General features: G+C 47.9%; 1 protein-coding gene across 1 annotated transcript in view; it reads right to left on the minus strand.

The window, feature by feature from the left end:
* Positions 1 to 18812, minus strand: part of LOC110525536 (GCN1 activator of EIF2AK4) — a 34965-nt gene that overhangs the window by 5453 nt on the left and 10700 nt on the right. Inside the window, exons 23-50 of the mRNA XM_036979667.2 lie at positions 18541 to 18654; positions 18229 to 18427; positions 17742 to 17894; positions 14668 to 14849; positions 14357 to 14437; positions 14096 to 14239; positions 13888 to 14012; positions 13337 to 13526; positions 12068 to 12138; positions 11749 to 11914; positions 11414 to 11608; positions 11036 to 11282; positions 10804 to 10925; positions 10543 to 10657; positions 10166 to 10345; positions 9241 to 9461; positions 9050 to 9118; positions 8620 to 8955; positions 8381 to 8523; positions 7878 to 7995; positions 7562 to 7777; positions 6156 to 6320; positions 5813 to 5974; positions 4995 to 5087; positions 4685 to 4828; positions 4234 to 4503; positions 3929 to 4042; positions 146 to 376 (exon numbers count right to left, since the gene is read on the minus strand). Coding sequence (XP_036835562.1) covers positions 146 to 376; positions 3929 to 4042; positions 4234 to 4503; positions 4685 to 4828; positions 4995 to 5087; positions 5813 to 5974; positions 6156 to 6320; positions 7562 to 7777; positions 7878 to 7995; positions 8381 to 8523; positions 8620 to 8955; positions 9050 to 9118; positions 9241 to 9461; positions 10166 to 10345; positions 10543 to 10657; positions 10804 to 10925; positions 11036 to 11282; positions 11414 to 11608; positions 11749 to 11914; positions 12068 to 12138; positions 13337 to 13526; positions 13888 to 14012; positions 14096 to 14239; positions 14357 to 14437; positions 14668 to 14849; positions 17742 to 17894; positions 18229 to 18427; positions 18541 to 18654 — 4566 coding nt within the window. The remainder of the gene's footprint in view (positions 1 to 145; positions 377 to 3928; positions 4043 to 4233; positions 4504 to 4684; positions 4829 to 4994; positions 5088 to 5812; positions 5975 to 6155; positions 6321 to 7561; positions 7778 to 7877; positions 7996 to 8380; positions 8524 to 8619; positions 8956 to 9049; positions 9119 to 9240; positions 9462 to 10165; positions 10346 to 10542; positions 10658 to 10803; positions 10926 to 11035; positions 11283 to 11413; positions 11609 to 11748; positions 11915 to 12067; positions 12139 to 13336; positions 13527 to 13887; positions 14013 to 14095; positions 14240 to 14356; positions 14438 to 14667; positions 14850 to 17741; positions 17895 to 18228; positions 18428 to 18540; positions 18655 to 18812) is intronic.

Raw genomic sequence — 18812 nt, forward strand, 5'->3', positions numbered from 1 at the left:
GGGAAAACGTTTAGAAATGGAAGAGCGAAAATAGTTTATTTATTTAATGTATTAACCCCATTTCCCCCCCAAAAATGTCTCCTCCCATTGTGTGCTTACCGAACACAGCCTTTAACATCAGACTGAATCATCAGCAGACACTGACCTTGGCCAGCAGCAGGGTGAGTGTCTCTAGTAGAGAGGTCTTCACACTCCAGGCAAAGCGGTCTCCCAGGATACGGATGAGCGGTCCAGTAATGTTGACCACAGATGGTCGGAGAGCATCGGGGGATGTCAGCTTGATGACTCCTCCCAGTGCCTTAGCCGCCTCCTCTTTCTGCTCAGGACTGCCTGTCAACACTCCCTCCCTCAGGACTGGCAGGATGCAGGTCACACCCTGGGGAAGAGGGAGAGGAGAAGAAGAAGGGGGGGAAAGAGGAAGAGGGAGGACACAGGGCATATTAACATTAGTCAACCTGAGTTGGAGTAACTTGTAGATGTGACTGTAATTGGTGTTTTTCTATCTACACTTACCCCCACACCAGGATGTGTGTCACCAGTGTTTCATATTAATATCAACGGTCATCAAAATTGTTAAAAAGGTTTTAAAAACAATTATAAATTCAACAGTTGGAAAATGGATGAAGATATTCCAAACGTTTTGAAATTGTATAATCCCTCATATATGGACTGAATTCTAGCACATTTTACTGGCACAGACAAATAATGGACTTCCGGGATTTCGGACTTCAGGTCATCAATTTTTGTCAAATTTTAAAATGCACTCATATATATATACACACACACACACACATTTTCTTATTGTATCAGTTCTCTTTTATATATTTTGTGTTAAGATTAAGAAAATTATATGTGCCTCATTTGCATAAATACACCAGATGTATTTGCATATATTAATCAATTAATATAAAGGGGTGGAACAGGCCTGCAACCACCAAACACTTGCTCAGTCTAACCTACCTGCACGGTCTGGACTGCCTCAATTACGTTGTCACGTTCTATTGCATGATTCAAGTGTGTCAATAGCAGGATACCCTCGGATTAAAAATCAACACGCTTGGCTCTAGATTACACCCATGTAAACATACTTTACATTGTTTGCGAGATCAAACATAATATCACTATAATCTGAGTGTATATTTCCGGAAGTTGCTTTCATTGCAGCGCATCTAATTTGTATTAAATACATTTTTTCAATTCCACAAAAAAACAAACGCCCATCAAAATAAGTTATTTTTCTTCTCTTTCTTGTGATGTAAGTGTCGAGACAATGCATTAAATCAACAAAAAGACAATGTATTCCATTGAGCCCATTTCAGCCATTACAAGAGTGTGTTTGACAGGTCATTATAAACATTTTCGCTGTCATAACATTAACGGTAAAAAAAAAACTACAGGCACAAAAGTATGAAAGAGTCGTAGGAGGGAAATTAAAGCAATCAATCCAGCGAGATTTAAGTGACAAGTGGACCTTTCCCGCCTCAAACACAGGAAATAGATTGCTGAAAGACAGATCCTCAGGTGGGCGGATGCATGCATGTTGCTAATGTAAGCTCTAGTGTTAAGGTGTCAGCTTGCTTCAGTTCAGCTGGTAACTAGCCGAATTCGGCTAGGTGAACCGAAGACGTGCGCTTGCATACTATACTCCCTTAAAAAGACCTTCGCTTGAAAAAGGAGAAAAAAAGCGTCAAGTGTGGTTTGTACATTTTGAGACGCAGTATCCAGTAAACGTCCTCAAAATAGTCAGAATTACATCTAAGATGTTTGGTGCAGTATTTCTCAATGAAATAATGTGCATGAAAACGAGTCTCCTCTCCTTGAATGACAACAAAGACTTAATTGAATAATCCCTACTGTTGACCAATCACCGACGAAAGGGCAGACTTTGGCTTGTCTCAAGGAAAAAAATGTGTGCCAAAACAGCCGAAAACACCTTCACTGAAGCAAAAAAAATCAAATTGTTGCCATAACGTACAGTGCATTCAAAAAGTATTCAGACCCCTTGATTTTTTCCACATTTTGTTAAATTGGAACCTTATTCTACAATTGCCCGTCCAGCATCACTACTCTGGACGGTTCTGACTTAGAATATGTGGACAATTACAAATACCTAGGTGTCTGGTTAGACTGTAAACTCTCCTTCCAGACTCACGTTAAGCATCTCCAATTCAAAATTAAATCTAGAATCGGCTTCCTATTTCGCAACAAAGCATCCTTCACTCATGCTTCCAAACATACCCTTGTAAAACTGACCATCCTACCAATCCTCAACAAAATAGCCTCCAACACTCTACTCAACAAATTGGATGCAGTCTATCACAGTGCCATCCGTTTTGTCACCAAAGCCCCATATACTACCCACCACTGCGACCTGTACACTCTCGTTGGCTGGCCCTCGCTTCATACTCGTAGCCAAACCCACTGGCTACAGGTCATCTACAAGTCTTTGCTATGTAAAGCCCCGCCTTATCTCAGCACACTGATCACCATAGCAGCACCCACCTGTAGCACGAGCTCCAGCAGGTATATCTCACTGGTCACCCCCAAAGCCAATTCCCACTTTGGTCGCCTTTCCTTCCAGTTCTCTGCTGCCAATGACTGGAACAAACTGTAAAAATCAGCGAAGCTGGAGACTCATATCTCCCTCACTAGCTTTAAGCACCAGCTGTCAGAGCAGCTCACAGATCACTGCACACAGCCCATCCAACTACCATCATCCCCTTACTGTACTTATTTATCTTGCTCCTTTGCACCCCAGTACCCCTACTTGCACATCTTCTGCACATCAATCACTCCAGTGTTTAATTGGTATATTGTAATAACTTAAACCACCATGGCCTATTTATTGCCACTGTATATATACTTTTTCTACTGTATGTTTGTTTATTCCATGTGTAACTCTGTGTTGTTGTATGTGTCGAATTGCTATGCTTTATCTTGGCCAGGTCGCAGTTGTAAATGAGAACTTGTTCACAACCTAGCCTACCTGGTTAAATAAAGGAAATACATAAAAACATTTTTTAAAGAAGCTCTGTCAAAGTGACCACCTCCCTGACCAAGGCCATTCTCCCCGATAGCTCAGTTAGGCCGGGCGGCCAGCTCTAGGAAGAGTCTTGGTGGTTCAAAACTTCCTTTTAAGATTGATGGCCACTGTGTTCTTGGGGTCCTTCAATGCTGCATACATGTTTTGGTACCCTTCCCCAGATCGGTGCCTCGTCACAACACTGTCTCAGAGCTCTACGGACAATTCCTTAGACCTCATGGCTTGGTTTTTGCTCTGACATGCACTGTCAACTGTGGGACCTTATATTGACAGGTGTGTGCCTTTCCAAATCACGTGCAATCAATTGAATTTATCACAGGTGGACTCCAATCAAGTTGTAGAAACATCAAGGATGATCAATGGAAACAGGATGCACCCGAGCTCAATTTCTAGTCTCATAGCAAAGTGTCTGAACACTTACGTAAATCAGGTATTTCTGTTGTTGTTTTTAATACATTTGCATACATTTCTAAAAAAAACTTTTTTAGCTTTGTCATTATGGGGTATTGTGTGTAGATTGAGGAAAATAAATGATTTAATCAATTTTAGAATAAGGCGGCACATTGCGGCTGGGAAGCATGTGGACTTCTTTAGTGAGTTTCCATTAGGAGTGTGATACTAAAGACTTCAACAACCAATGTATCATTCAAGAATGTTGCTTTGTGAGGTGTTAAAGTTCACAGTTAGCCAGTGTTATGTAAATGCCAGCTAAAAAGTACCCAGGGGGCTTGGCTCCAAGTTAAAGTAGGTCCGCCAGAGCCATGGCCCAGTGTGACATGGGTGCCGGCTCGTGTAGATGGAAACAGAAAAGTCTGAGCCTTCTGGGTAAACCACTGGGCTAAATCCTCAGTGGAAATGCGCCATCTTTCTAGAGGAGAGGCTTACCTTCTTGGGCAGACAGAACCCAGGTAGATGCTGACCCTTGACGTCAGCTGCCACTGACCGGATGTCTCTGTGCAGGTCATCAATCAGAGCCAGCTGGCTGCCAGCGTCCAGTTTCTACAAAAACAAAGAGTTTAACATTACTTCACATAGATGCATACTCTGTCAGTTAACCAAAGGTCACAAGGTTATCTATAAAATCAATGCTGAATAAAGCTCCAAAACACATAACAAATACTGTACGACGTCAGTAAACCCTGACAAACTCATTCCCAGTGCCTGTAATGCTCTTGGTGCCAACTGCTAACCTTGGTGATGGAGTTAATGGCGTCCCAGCTCTGCACCAGGACCTCCGGGTTGGAGTCGTTGAGCAGGCGGATGAGGCCTGACAGCAGGTTGCGGGTGTGGGCGCTGTAGTCCAGGCGGGTGCGGGAGAAGTATCCGTTCAGGATGGTGGCGGCAGCCTGTCTGAGACCAGCGTCAGGTGATCTGGTGGCCTCCAGCAGGTCCTCGATGATGATACGCTGACCCACCTCATCCTCCACAGACAGGATCACTGCCTGGCAGCTGGCCAGCTCCTAGAGGAGGGGTGGGGTGAGAACAGGGGTTATATGAGCCTGGGGACAGAGCCATCATCTAGTGACCACAACAGCCCACTAAGAACCACTGTAATATTATCCCATGATGATGACTAATAGTAGTGCCTGTGCACTTGGAACTGCTTTACAACCATATTGTAATCATGAATGCCGTTGTTACCTGCTGCCCCTCCTCTGTTCCCAGCTTGTCTTTCAGAGAGGAGTAGAGGGCGGGCAGGATGACCCCAAGGTGGCGTGTCAGAGCGTCTCCAGCCACGGCAGATAGGAAGGCCAGCACACGCGTGTTCACTGGAGGAGCAGTTAGCTGTCACGGAAGAGGAGAGGATAGCATTCATACATAGAACTACACTCATACTATAAAAAAAGACTTAAAACAACTTTGAGCATCAGGAAAAGTGTTATATAAATCCAATAAATTATCATTGAGATGAACCATTGTTAGTAGAGTGTATAATGTTTGGACAGCTCACCTTGGGCACCAGGTAGGGCAGCACAGAGCGACTCTTTACTGCCATCACCTGTTTCAGACCATCCAGAGCAAACTCCGCAGTCTCCTCATCATCCTGCACACAGAAACATTAACCTCACTCTATATTCTGTTCCGCGGTGGATCCTCTCTGCCCTCTCCAGAATTTCTTGAGGGACATGAGTGAGTATAACCGAACACAATGTGTGGATACCAGGCCCCCAGTGTCCGGTTTGGAGCGTAAAGTCACAAGCTCTGCTGGTAGGCTACTGCGTAGCAACGTACCAGTGACAAAATGTCCTGGTCTGCCATAGAAATCCCATGTAAATTTCGATCGCCAGAACGGGCTTTATTTTTTTGTTGGCTGTTTAGAGCTCTAAAATGTGTTTATTATGATCAAGTTCGAGCCACACAGTGATTTATTTTAAAGTTAGCTACAAATCAGGGAATTGTATTAAATAGGGATCCATTTGGACAACAACATTTGTCGTTACACAGGACCACGTGCTGACACAGACCAATCACGTGCCAGCAGGCTACGAGGAGGCTCCCGGCTGACTCCGACAGGATGAAAGCTACTACATCGACCAAAGTTCCAGCCACTTTCACCATGATCCTTAGTGATTTTTTGGTGCCATTCAATCCCCAATTCAGCAATAAGGCACGCTTCAAAATCAAATAATTCATGCACCATCGGGAGTTTTCCATAGGAATACGTGGAGGACGTCAGGAAATCTACTGGTTTTAATGGCTATGGTGGATACAGAGGGTTGTTCAGAGGTGAAGAGGGTTAATGTTGGTGTGTGGGGATGTGTCTCTCACCAGCTGTTTGAGCAGGGCAGGCAGGATGTCATCCAGGGCCTGGTGACCGATGGTGGCGTGGAGTTGCTCAAAGGTCTTGGCTGCAGCCTCTCGAACCTCCTCCAGGGGGTCACACAGAGCCTTCCTCACCGTGGGGACCAGGGACTCAGAGAATATCAGCACCTGGAAACATACACAGTCAACTTACTGCTCTACCATCACATCACCTACCCCTGCTATGTCTAAGACATTTAAAGTTTTCCTTGAAAAATTGATACTCATATCAAGGTTAAATGCCAGGTTAAATAAAGCATGAATTAAAAGATGAAGGAAAAAGTGACCAGGTATGTATTGAGGTACTGACCGCATCCCTGCTGGTGGACTTCATGATCTCACTGAGGCCGATGCACACACCCTGCCTCTCATCACTCTTGTCTGAGCGCAGACCCTCCTCCAGGATAGGAATGATCTCTGGGAGGATCTTCTCTCCCAGCTTACGAACCAGGTCTCCAAGTGTCCTCGCAGCGATCTACAACCACAGAGAGAAGCCACATTCAGTAACCCAGGGATCAGAAGCAGGAGAGAACACAGAATGCAAATACACTCAAATTCAGAACACTGAAATGTTTAACAATGTGCAATTAATGAACAGGACCACAGTGAGTTAGACAAAGGGGATGTGACAAAGTGCAAAAGCTGTGAGAGCAAGGAGGAAACGGCTCCATAGATGGTAGACTTATTGAGCAAGGAGGAAACGGCTCCATAGATTGTAGACTTATTGAGCAAGGAGGAAACGGATCCATAGAATGTAGACTTATTGAGCAAGGCGGAAACGGATCCATAGAATGTAGACTTATTGAGCAAGGAGGAAACGGCTCCATAGATTGTAGACTTATTGAGCAAGGAGGAAACGGATCCATAGAATGTAGACTTATTGAGCAAGGAGGAAACGGCTCCATAGATTGTAGACTTATTGAGCAAGGAGGAAACGGCTCCATAGATTGTAGACTTATTGAGCAAGGAGGAAACGGATCCATAGAATGTAGACTTATTGAGCAAGGAGGAAACGGCTCCATAGATTGTAGACTTAATGAGCAAGGAGGAACCGGCTCCATAGATTGTAGACTTAATGAGCAAGGAGGAAACGGCTTCATAGATTGTAGACTTAATGAGCAAGGAGGAAACGGCTTCATAGATTGTAGACTTAATGAGCAAGGAGGAAACAGCTCCATAGATTGTAGACTTAATGAGCAAGGAGGAAACGGCTTCATAGATTGTAGACTTAATGAGCAAGGAGGAAACGGCTCCATAGATTGTAGACTTAATGAGCAAGGAGGAAACGGATCCATAGAATGTAGACTTAATGAGCAAGGAGGAAACGGATCCATAGAATGTAGACTTATTGAGCAAGGAGGAAACGGCTCCATAGATTGTAGACTTATTGAGCAAGGAGGAAACGGATCCATAGATTGTAGACTTATTGAGCAAGGAGGAAACGGATCCATAGAATGTAGACTTAATGAGCAAGGAGGAAACGGATCCATAGAATGTAGACTTATTGAGCAAGGAGGAAACGGCTCCATAGATTGTAGACTTATTGAGCAAGGAGGAAACGGATCCATAGATTGTAGACTTATTGAGCAAGGAGGAAACGGATCCATAGAATGTAGACTTATTGAGCAAGGAGGAAACGGCTCCATAGATTGTAGACTTATTGAGCAAGGAGGAAACGGATCCATAGAATGTAGACTTAATGAGCAGTAGCGTTACCGTTCTCTTGTCAGGGCAGTCGGAGGCCAGGAAGCCCAGCAGCAGGGTGAAGAGGGTGGGCAGGATCTCCCGGAGGGTGCGGGGAGTGTTGGACACCACGATCTTCCACACGTGGAGGGAGGCCTGTCGCACCACCAGCTGGGTGTCTGAACGGCCCATGTAGAGGCCAGACAGGACTCGGTTACGCCTCTCTCCACCCAGGGCTCCGATGATTGCCTGGGGGAAAGAAGGAAGAGGGCTCAGCACCAACACCACATACAAACCACTTTATAATCAACCATCTATACAGTACAATCATGCATATTTGTCAGAATACCTTGTTGGACTGCGCTGTGCCAAAGTTGTCGTCCTCTGAGGCGGTCTCTGTGGTCATCTTCCCTGTGACTCCAGAGATGTGGAACAGTAGGTCTCCCAGCAGCTGCACGGAGCTAAACCTGTGAACCAGAGACAACATGGAGGCTCACTTACATTACTATCACTGCCAGGTAAAACCCTTACATACGGACATAAAATGTATTGTGTGTGTGTGTGTGTGTGTGTGTGTGTGTGTGTGTGTGTGTGTATGTATGTATGTATGTATGTATGTATGTATGTATGTATGTATGTATGTATGTATATATGTATATATGTATATATATATATATATATATATATATATATATATACATATATATACATATATATATATATATATATATATATATATATATATATATATATATATATATATATATATATATATATATATATATATATATATATATATATATATATATATATATATATATATATATATATATATATATATATATATCTGACCTAATCCTCCAGAGGTCATCAAACAGGCCCTGTTCCAGTTCAGGCAGCAGCAGGGCGATGGCCGTCTCAGCGTACATGCTGATGATGCGCTGGCCGGCACGCAGGGCAGTGTCTCTCACATACTCGTTCTCATCTGCCAGAGCCTGTAATACCAAGGAGAGAGGGAGAGACTGGTGAGAGGTGTTCACAACCAGAGAGAGAGAATGGAGAGATGGTAGTGATTGTTGAGTGCTCCCTACCTTGAGGATGCAGGGGATGATGGGGCCAACGTAGGGGGTGAACCTGTCCCCGAAGGTGAGGGGCAGGTAGATAAACATCATGATGTAACCGTCGCGGACGTGGGACGCGATGTCCACCTTGCTGGCCGTCTGCACCACATCTGGCATCAGCTTGTCCAGCTTCTCCACGCCCAGCCCAGCCATCACTTCAGCCAGACCTTGGGCAGCTCCAGAGCGGTCCACAGAGCTCTGCTCAGATGCCAGGGTCTCCATGAGCCAGGGCATCAGATCATCAAAGCACGACTCACCCATGCCTTTCACCATGGCACCCAGGGCCTTGGCTGACACTGTACGCACCTGAGAGGAGAGGAGGACAGAGAGAGAGAGTTATCATCAGTTAACCAAACCCCTTAACGGGTTTGTTGTTGAACTGTTAGGCAGAGGTACATACCTCAGGCACAGGGTCCAGCAGAGAGGCTTTGAGTCCAGGAATGACACTGGGCAGGTATGGGGACAGGTCCTGCAACACAAAGAGACAAACACATTGTGTCAACCATTAGAAACACGTACATTATAAACAGAGCATTTTGAGAAGATGAATTGTAGTACAATGCAACTCAATATCCCAGGGCTGCTGCGTACCTTCTGGTCAGTGAGGGAGTACATGTTGCCGATGATCTGAGCGGCCATCTTGCGAGTGTCAGTGGAGCGGTCCTGGAAGGCCCTCTGGACGATGGGCATGATGAGGGCCAGGGAGGGGGCGTCGATGAAGTGGACAAACTTGGTGTCCAGCAGCGTCTGCAGGCAGTTCTGGGTCTTACGGGAGGGGTCAGTGAGGGCGTCCAGCAGGATAGGGGTTATGGCTGAGAGGGGGACAGAAACACTGTTAGTAACTACCCTAAAATAACAATCGGTATCTGTATTCCCCCTAGATGCATTGGTGGGAAAAGTACCAAATTGTCATTCCTGAGTAAAAGTAAAGATACTGTAATAGAAAATTACTCAAGTGAGTCACCCAGTAAAATACTACTTGAGTAAAAGTATTTGGTTTTAAATATGCATAAGTGTCAAAAGTAAATGTAGTTGCTAAAATATAGTATCAAAATGTATAAATCATTTCAAATTCCTTATATTAAGCAAACCAGACGGCACCATTTTATTGTTTTTAAAATGTACTGATAGCCAGGGGCACTCCAACACTCACACATCATTTACAAATGAAGCGTGTTTAGTGTGTTTAGTGAGTCCGCCACATCAGATGCAGTCGGGATGTTCTCTTGATAAGTGTGTGAATTTGACAATTTTCCTGTCCTGCTAAGCATTCAAAATGTAACGAGTACTTTTGGATGTGAGGGAAAATGTATGGAGTAAAAAATACATTATTTTTTAAGGAATGTCGTGAAGTAAAAGTTGTCAAAAATATACATAGTGGAGTACAGATATCCAAAAAAAGTAGTACTTTAAAGTATTTTCACTTAATATCTTCCACACAACTGTACATTCTGCTTTAACTGATGTATTCCACATTTCTATAGCTACATCTCAGAGTTGTGCATAGCCCTCCTACCCAGGATCTCAGGGTTGCGGATGACAGAGCCGATCTGTCGTAAGGCCTGTTGGCCGGCATTCTGCACTTTGACATGGGAGTCAGTCAGCACCTCGGTCAGCTTGGGCACAATGCTGGGCAGGCAGGAGGACAGCTGCTTAGGGGCACAGTATGCCATGGCACCCAGGAGCTCCACAGAACCTGGAGGAGGAAAGGAGAGTAGAAGGATTAAGAAGAGAGAAAGAGGAGATGAATGGGGAGCAGAGTAGGGGCCAAGGAAGGGAGGACAAGGATGTGGTTACCATCAGATGATTGCTTAATGGTTCAATCCTATCATTTGGGATAACATGGCACAGCTCTCTAAAAAAAGGCCCATGATGCAGTGGGCGGAACCTCACCTGCTTTGGTCCTCCAGGACTCCTCCTCCAGAGCCACCAGCAGGGAGGGCAGCACCAGCTTCACACCGTGGGCACTCAGGTTCCTCATCACCGCCTTGGCACAGTCATCTGCCGCCTGGGAAAGGGCAAGGACGTTAGATAGAGCGTAATGTGAGAATTATTAGGTGGAAAAATAGTGTTGAATGAGAAGTGTGAGAGAAAACAGGAGAGAGAGAGAAAGTAGGTGGGATTAAAATGAGAAGATGGTAATGTTAACTGTACCTCTCGGACGTACTGGTTCCCATCCCCGAAGCAGAGCAGGAGGTGGGGCAGCACGTGGACCACATAGGGCTCAAACAGCTTCCCCAGCATGTTGCACAGCATCTCAAAGGCAAACAGGGCACCTGGAGAAGACAGAGAGAGAGAAGTGTTAAAAATCACAGGCACAGATAGCGGGGAACAAAGTTAACCATAGAGACCAGCCAGGTTAAGCAACTGGCGAGGAGTCACTGACCCTCTCTGCGTCTGAAGTTCTTCTTGTCCTGGATGGCGTCGGTCAGGGTACTCATGATGTCCTGCTGTTTGAGGGCCAGGATTCCCAGGCCTTTGACCAGGCCTGCCAGGCCGTAGGCCGCGCCCTTCCTCTCAGCGTACTTGTCACTTTCCAACAGCAGCTGTAGCAGCTTCCGCACCATCCCCCCAGCATCCTCCCTGATGGCAGGGACCAGAGGGGGCAGGCAGCTAGCCACAGACTCCTGGACCTGAGGGAGGAAAGAAACAAACAAGGAAACGATTACAATAAGCAGGCATTTGATTGTAAAGGTCAATGCATATAGGTTCTGGAAATCAAAATGAAACCTATAGCGAATAATGTGAGGGATTGTTCCAGTACCTGCTGTGAGGGTGTGGAGAGTGCTGTAATGAGCTTGGCCACAATGGGTTTGACCTTGGGGTCACTCTTTTCCAGATGTTTGGCTAGAGAGCCCATTAGGATGACCACACTCTGGCGGACTGAGTCGTAGCTGGCGTCCTGGGGGGCGTCCTTCAGAAACTCCTCGAACACGGGGAGCAGGGAGCTCACATTGTCCTGGAACACAACAACACACTGCTCAGAAAGAAAAGGGATATACTGTATTGAGTTGGTAGGAGTCCATTGAGAGAGGAGCAGTTGCATTGGGTGCCAGGAGAAGGGTGTGGTTGTCTAGAGTATATAAAGAGTGTTGGTACCTTTCCGTGTGTGTTGAGGGCGGAGAGGGCAGCATCCAGCATGCAGCGCCGCACCTCAGGGTGACGGTCATTCAGGGCATCAGGAACAAAGAACAGGAAGAGAGGAGTGACCTGGGGCTCTTCCAGATACTGACACAGCTTGTTCAGAGCCAGGGCGATGCCACACCTGCAGACACCAACATACCCTTAGACACCATGCACAAGGTGGTGCCACTTAAACACAGCAAATTAGAATCTGGAAAGTTATCATCATCACCCAGTGCTATAGACTGGAATAAGAGTTGTATCGACATTGTTGAGTGGCAGAGCGTTCGCTTACCTGGCTTCCCACTGGTCAGGTGGTTGTTCAGAGATGACTCGTCCTAAAGCATCCAGGATAGGAGGAGGTCTCTGGAAAAACACAACAGTTTCACATTAACCATGGTTCTACACTACATGACCAAAAGTATGTGTACACCTGCTCATCCAACATCTCATTCCAAAATCATGAGTATTAATGTGTAGTTGGTCCCCCTTTGCTGCTATAAAAGCCTCCACTCTTATGAGAAGGCTTTCCATGTTGGAACATTCAGCGTTCCAATTCAACCCAAAGGTGGTGAGGTCAGGGCTCTGTGCAGGCCAGTCAAGTTCTTCCACACCGATCTCGAAAAAACATTTCTGTATGTACCTCGCTTTGTGCACTGGGGCATTGTCATGTTGAAACAAGAAAGAGCCTTCCCCAAACTATTGCCACAAAGTTGGAAGCACAGAATCATTTATGTCATTGTATGCTGTAGCGTTAAGATTTCCCTTCACTGGAATTAAGGAGCCCAAACCATGACAAACAGTCCCAGACCATTATTCCTCCTCCACAAAACTGTACTTGGCACTATGCATTCGGGCAGGTAGCGTTCTCCTGGCATCCGCCAAACCCAGATTCATCCGTCGGACTGCCAGATGGTGACGCGTGATTCATTACTCCAGACAACGTTTTCCATTGCTCCAGAGTCCAATGGCGGCGAGCTTTACACCACTACAGCCGACGCTTGGCATTGTGTATGGTTAACTTAGGCTGGTGTGCGGCTGCTCAGCCATGGAAATCCATTTCATGAAGCTCCCGACGAACAGTTATTGTGTTGAATTTGCTTCCAGAGGCAGTTTGGAACTCGGTAGTGAGTGTTGCAACCGAGAACAGATGATTTCACGTGCTTCAGCGGTACTGTTCTATGAGCATGTGTGGCCTACCACTTCGTGACTGAGCTGTTTCCACTTCACCATAACAGCACTTACAGTTGGCCAGGGAAACTCTAGCAGGGCAGACATTTTTAGAACAGACTTGTTGAGAAGGTGGCATCCTATGGCGGAGCCATGTTGAAAGTCACAGCTCTTTCATTAAGGTCATTCTACTGACAATGTTTGTCTATGGAGATTGCATGGCTCTGTGCTCAACTTAATACCCGTCAACAACGGGTGTGGCTGAAATAGCCGAATCCACAAATTTGAAAGGGTGTCCACATACTTTTATAGTGTATCTTACAACAACACACCACCCCTGATACCTGACTATTCCTGAGCTGTTATAGGAGGGCCATGGGTGAGGGAGACTCACGTAGAGTTTCTGGTGGTAGAGCTCATTGAGCTGGCCCAGGACAGCGGGGGACTGGTCGCGGTACTCGCTGATGGCACTGGACAGAGCCTCGGCCCCGGCAGTACGCACAGCCTCCTCATGGTGGGTCACATCTCCGATGAGCAGAGAGCACAGCTCAGGGACCAGCTCCAGACACAGAGCCTGCCACAGCCTGGGGGAGAGAAGGGGAGCAGAGAGGTATGGTCAGGGACCAGCTCCAGACACAAAGCCTGCCACAGCCTGGGGGAGAGAAGGGGAGCAGAGAGGTATGGTCAGGGACCAGCTCCAGACACAGAGCCTGCCACAGCCTGGGGGAGAGAAGGGGAGCAGAGAGGTATGGTCAGGGACCAGCTCCAGACACAGAGCCTGCCACAGCCTGGGGGAGAGAAGGGGAGCAGAGTGGTATGGTCAGTCACAGCAGCTACGCTACATGAGGGGAGACGCAATACTTCTCGAAAGCAAAGTCATTTGAAGACAGGAGCTATATTCAACTAGCTAAGTATTACACAGAGGAGACAATGTTAGATACTCACTTCTCAGCCAGGGTCCTGCCCTCCTCCTCCACATCAAACCTGGACACCCACAGCCTGCGAAGAACACGCAGACCATTGGCATCTGTACTTTCTGTAGGCAGAGCCATCTCCATCTCCAACAGGCCCTGGACAGAAAGAGAGGTGGGACATTAACACACATCCAAAGACCCACACACAGTACACACACACACACACACTATTTCCTCACCCTGAGGGCAGCGTCTCTGACAGAGAAGCAGGGGGAGAGCAAAGCCTCCAGCAGGACGTCTATCTCATCCTGCTCAGCCAGAGCACAGCCCTTCTCTCCTCCTCCACTGGCACACACTGCTGTCAGACACTGGGACGCCAGCACCTGAAACACACACAATTACAGATCTACACTCAGACACACTGTATAAACGTATGTGAGAGCTCTACTGGTTAGTATTTGCCTGTAAATGTGGTAGAAGCATGGTGTTGGAGTGTGTACCTGCAGCCTGGGTGCTGCAGTGGAGATGACTCTGGTCAGGAGAAGCAGCATACTGAAACGAGGTAGCAGCTCAGGACCATTCTGAGAGACAAAACAGAGAGACAAGTCATACAAACATAAGCCCCTTGTCCATGATGGCCAGCCATGAATAGAGTGGAGAGTACAGGAAGAGAAAAGTATTATACGTTGGTAGGAGTATTATACGTTGGTAGGAGTATTATACGTTGGTAGGAGTATTATACGTTGGTAGGAGTATGCCTCAGACAAAGGGATGTGACAACACACAGACGATAAACGTGATCAACTCTTACCTCATCGATGAGTATGTCTGTGGTGTCAACCTCAGCGCGAAGTTGAGCGTGCACATTGATGACCTGCAGGGTACGGACCTGCATGCTCTCCGTCTCCTCAGTGCTGCCTGAGGAGTCCCTGAGCACGGTGTTGAGCAGGGGGAAACAGAAGGAGAAGGCTGGGGCAGACAGTGGAGCCATGTCTAAAACAACATGATGAGAGCATTAGGCCACCAGCAGGTATAATCTCAATGATGTTTAAGTCGTTGATGTGTGTCTGTAGTGTCAGTGTTTCTTCACCAGCCTTGCCCTTTCTCTGTGTGTGTGTGCTCACCACCAGCCTTGCCCTTTCTCTGTGTGTGTGTGCTCACCACCAGCCTTGCCCTTTCTCTGTGTGCTCACCACCAGCCTTGCCCTCTCTCTGTGTGTGTGTGCTCACCACCAGCCTTGCCCTTTCTCTGTGTGCTCAACCCCAGCCTTGCCCTCTCTCTGTGTGTGTGTGCTCACCACCAGCCTTGCCCTCTCTGTGTGTGTGTGTGCTCACCACCAGCCTTGCCCTCTCTCTGTGCGTTCACCACCAGCCTTGCCCTCTCTCTGTGCGTTCACCACCAGCCTTGCCCTCTCTCTGTGCGTTCACCACCAGCCTTGCCCTCTCTCTGTGCGTTCACCACCAGCCTTGCCCTCTCTCTGTGTGTGTGTGCTCACCACCAGCCTTGCCCTCTCTCTGTGCGTTCACCACCAGCCTTGCCCTCTCTCTGTGTGTGTGTGCTCACCACCAACCTTGCCCTTTCTCTGTGTGTGTGTGCTCACCACCAGCCTTGCCCTTTCTCTGTGTGTGTGTGCTCACCACCAGCCTTGCCCTTTCTCTGTGTGTGTGTGCTCACCACCAGCCTTGCCCTTTCTCTGTGTGTGTGTGCTCACCACCAGCCTTGCCCTTTCTCTGTGTGTGTGTTCACCACCAGCCTTGCCCTTTCTCTCTGTGTGTGTGCTCACCACCAGCCTTGCCCTTTCTCTCTGTGTGTGTGCTCACCACCAGCCTTGCCCTTTCTCTCTGTGTGTGTGCTCACCACCAGCCTTGCCCTTTCTCTCTGTGTGTGCTCACCACCAGCCTTGCCCTTTCTCTCTGTGTGTGTGCTCACCACCAGCCTTGCCCTTTCTCTGTGTGTGTGTGTGCTCACCACCAGCCTTGCCCTTTCTCTGTGTGTGTGTGCTCACCACCAGCCTTGCCCTTTCTCTGTGCGTTCACCACCAGCCTTGCCTTTTCTCTGTGTGTGTGCTCACCACCAGCCTTGCCCTCTCTCTGTGTGTGTGCTCGCCACCAGCCTTGCCCTTTCTCTGTGTGTGCGTTCACCACCAGCCTTGCCCTTTCTCTGTGTGTGTGCGCTCACCACCAGCCTTGCCCTCTCTCTGTGTGTGTGCTCACCACCAGCCTTGCCCTCTCTCTGTGCGTTCACCACCAGCCTTGCCCTCTCTCTGTGCGTTCACCACCAGCCTTGCCCTTTCTCTGTGTGTGTGTGTGCTCACCACCAGCCTTGCCCTCTCTCTGTGTGTGTGTGCTCACCACCAGCCTTGCCCTCTCTCTGTGTGTGTGTGCTCACCACCAGCCTTGCCCTCTCTCTGTGTGTGTGTGCTCACCACCAGCCTTGCCCTCTCTATGTGTGTGTGTGCTCACCACCAGCCTTGCCCTCTCTCTGTGTGTGTGTGCTCACCACCAGCATTGCCCTTTCTCTGTGTGTGTGTGCTCACCACCAGCTTTGCCCTTTCTCTGTGTGTGTGCGCTCACCACCAGCTTTGCCCTTTCTCTGTGTGTGTGCGCTCACCACCAGCCTTGCCCTCTCTCTGTGCGCTCACCACCAGCCTTGCCCTTTCTCTGTGCGTTCACCACCAGCCTTGCCCTCTCTGTGCGTTCACCACCAGCCTTGCCCTCTCTCTGTGCGTTCACCACCAGCCTTGCCCTCTCTCCGTGCGTTCACCACCAGCCTTGCCCTCTCTCCGTGCGTTCACCACCAGCCTTGCCCTCTCTCTGTGCGTTCTCCACCAGCCTTGCCCTCTCTCTGTGCGTTCACCACCAGCCTTGCCCTCGCTCTGTGCATTCACCACCAGCCTTGCCCTCTCTGTGCGCTCACCACCAGCCTTGCTCGCTCTCTGTGTGTGTGTGTGTGTGTGTGCTCACCACCAGCCTTGCCCTCGCTCTGTGTGCTCACTACCCGCCTTGCCCTCTCTGTGTGTGCTCACCACCAGCCTTGCCCTCTCTGTGTGTGCTCACCACCAGCCTTGCCCTCTCTGTGTGTGTGTGTGTCTGTTTTCACACCACCAGCCTTGCCCTCTCTATGTGTGTGTCTGTTTTCACACCACCAGCCTTGCCCTCTCTATGTGTGTGTATGTTTTCACACCACCAGCCTTGCCCTCTCTATGTGTGTGTATGTTTTCACACCACCAGCCTTGCCCTCTCTGTGTGTGTGTGTATGTTTTCACACCACCAGCCTTGCCCTCTCTGTGTGTGTGTGTATGTTTTCACACCACCAGCCTTGCCCTCTCTATGTGTGTGTGTATGTTTTCACACCACCAGCCTTGCCCTCTCTGTGTGTGTGTGTATGTTTTCACACCACCAGCCTTGCCCTCTCTCTGTGTGTGTGTGTATGTTTTCACACCACCAGCCTTGCCCTCTCTGTGTGTGTGTATGTTTTCACACCACCAGCCTTGCCCTCTGTGTGTGTGTGTGTGTGTGTGTGTATGTTTTCACACCACCAGCCTTGCCCTCTCTGTGTGTGTGTGTGTGTGTGTGTATGTTTTCACACCACCAGCCTTGCCCTCTCTATGTGTGTGTGTATGTTTTCACACCACCAGCCTTGCCCTCTCTATGTGTGTGTGTATGTTTTCACACCACCAGCCTTGCCCTCTCTATGTGTGTGTGTATGTTTTCACACCACCAGCCTTGCCCTCTCTATGTGTGTGTATATGTTTTCACACCACCAGCCTTGCCCTCTCCATGTGTGTGTGTGTGTGCTCACCACCAGCCTTGCCCTCTCTATGTGTGTGTATGTTCACACCACCAGCCATGCCCTCTCTGTGTGTGTGTGTGTGCGCGCTCTCACCACCAGCCTTGCCCTCTCTGTGTGGGACAGTGTGCATGTGCAGCAGCCCGACAGTGCGCTGGGTGGCTGTTTCTAGATCCTCCTGTCCCCAGGCCTCGTCCAGATCACACTCAGGTTTCATCAGGCGCAGTGTCACCCGGCCCACCAGCACAGCTGTGGAGAAGACCATGAGTAGAACATGCAGGAGGTAAGAGGAAGTTTCATCACAGGAAGTAGAACGTTTTTCCCTCCACCTTATCTTTGTTCACTCCCATTTAAAGATCAGAGACAACTGGATAAGTACAAGCAATAACTCCACATAGTTTTCATGTAGGCTAGATGGAGTTTCCATGTTATTTTCTCCTATCTAGTCCTGTCAGATCTGTGAAGGTGTGTGAACAAGGACATATGAGGGAAGTGAGAGGAAAGCTCTACCGAGTGTATTCGTTTATGCTTTGGATAAAAGTGTCTACAAAATTGAATATATTACACCATATATTATATGTACCCAGGTAGTGCAGCTCAGTGGGCATGAGGCAGGCTCCTATGTCGAGGAAGGCCTGCTGCAGGCGTGGGGCGGCCAGGGGGGAGTGGAGGAGGGGAAGTAGGACCTGGAGGACCCCTGGGAGCTGCCAGGAGATCTGGGGAGGCTTCTGGATCAACATTGCCTCCAGCAGACCCACCGCACACTGCAGCTCCATGTCCAACTGACAACCACAACAGTCGATCGATCAAACAACAGGAACATTATGTCAATGTCTAGAGTTTAATGTTTGAGAAACTGGATAAGTGTGAAAAATGTCAAAGTGTCTGGCCGTACCCCTTGTAGTCTCTTGCGAATGGAGGACTCTTTCTCCAGCTGGGCTTGCATCATCTCCTTCTGTTTGCTGGTCAGCTGCAACTCGTCTTTGATGCCTTTCTTCTTCTTGATCTCCTAAAACAGACAGAAATCACTGTGTTCATTTCATGATAACTCTACTTTCTTCAATTAATGATGGTTCAATCATAATTCAACTTAGACCTATTATACTGAACAAAAATACAAAACATGTAAAAGTGTTGGTCCCATGTTTCATGAGCTGTAATAAATAA

Source organism: Oncorhynchus mykiss, chromosome 6, assembly GCF_057628025.1.
Source record: "Oncorhynchus mykiss isolate SJ-2025 chromosome 6, ASM5762802v1, whole genome shotgun sequence".
Classification (NCBI taxonomy): Eukaryota; Metazoa; Chordata; class Actinopteri; order Salmoniformes; family Salmonidae; genus Oncorhynchus; species Oncorhynchus mykiss.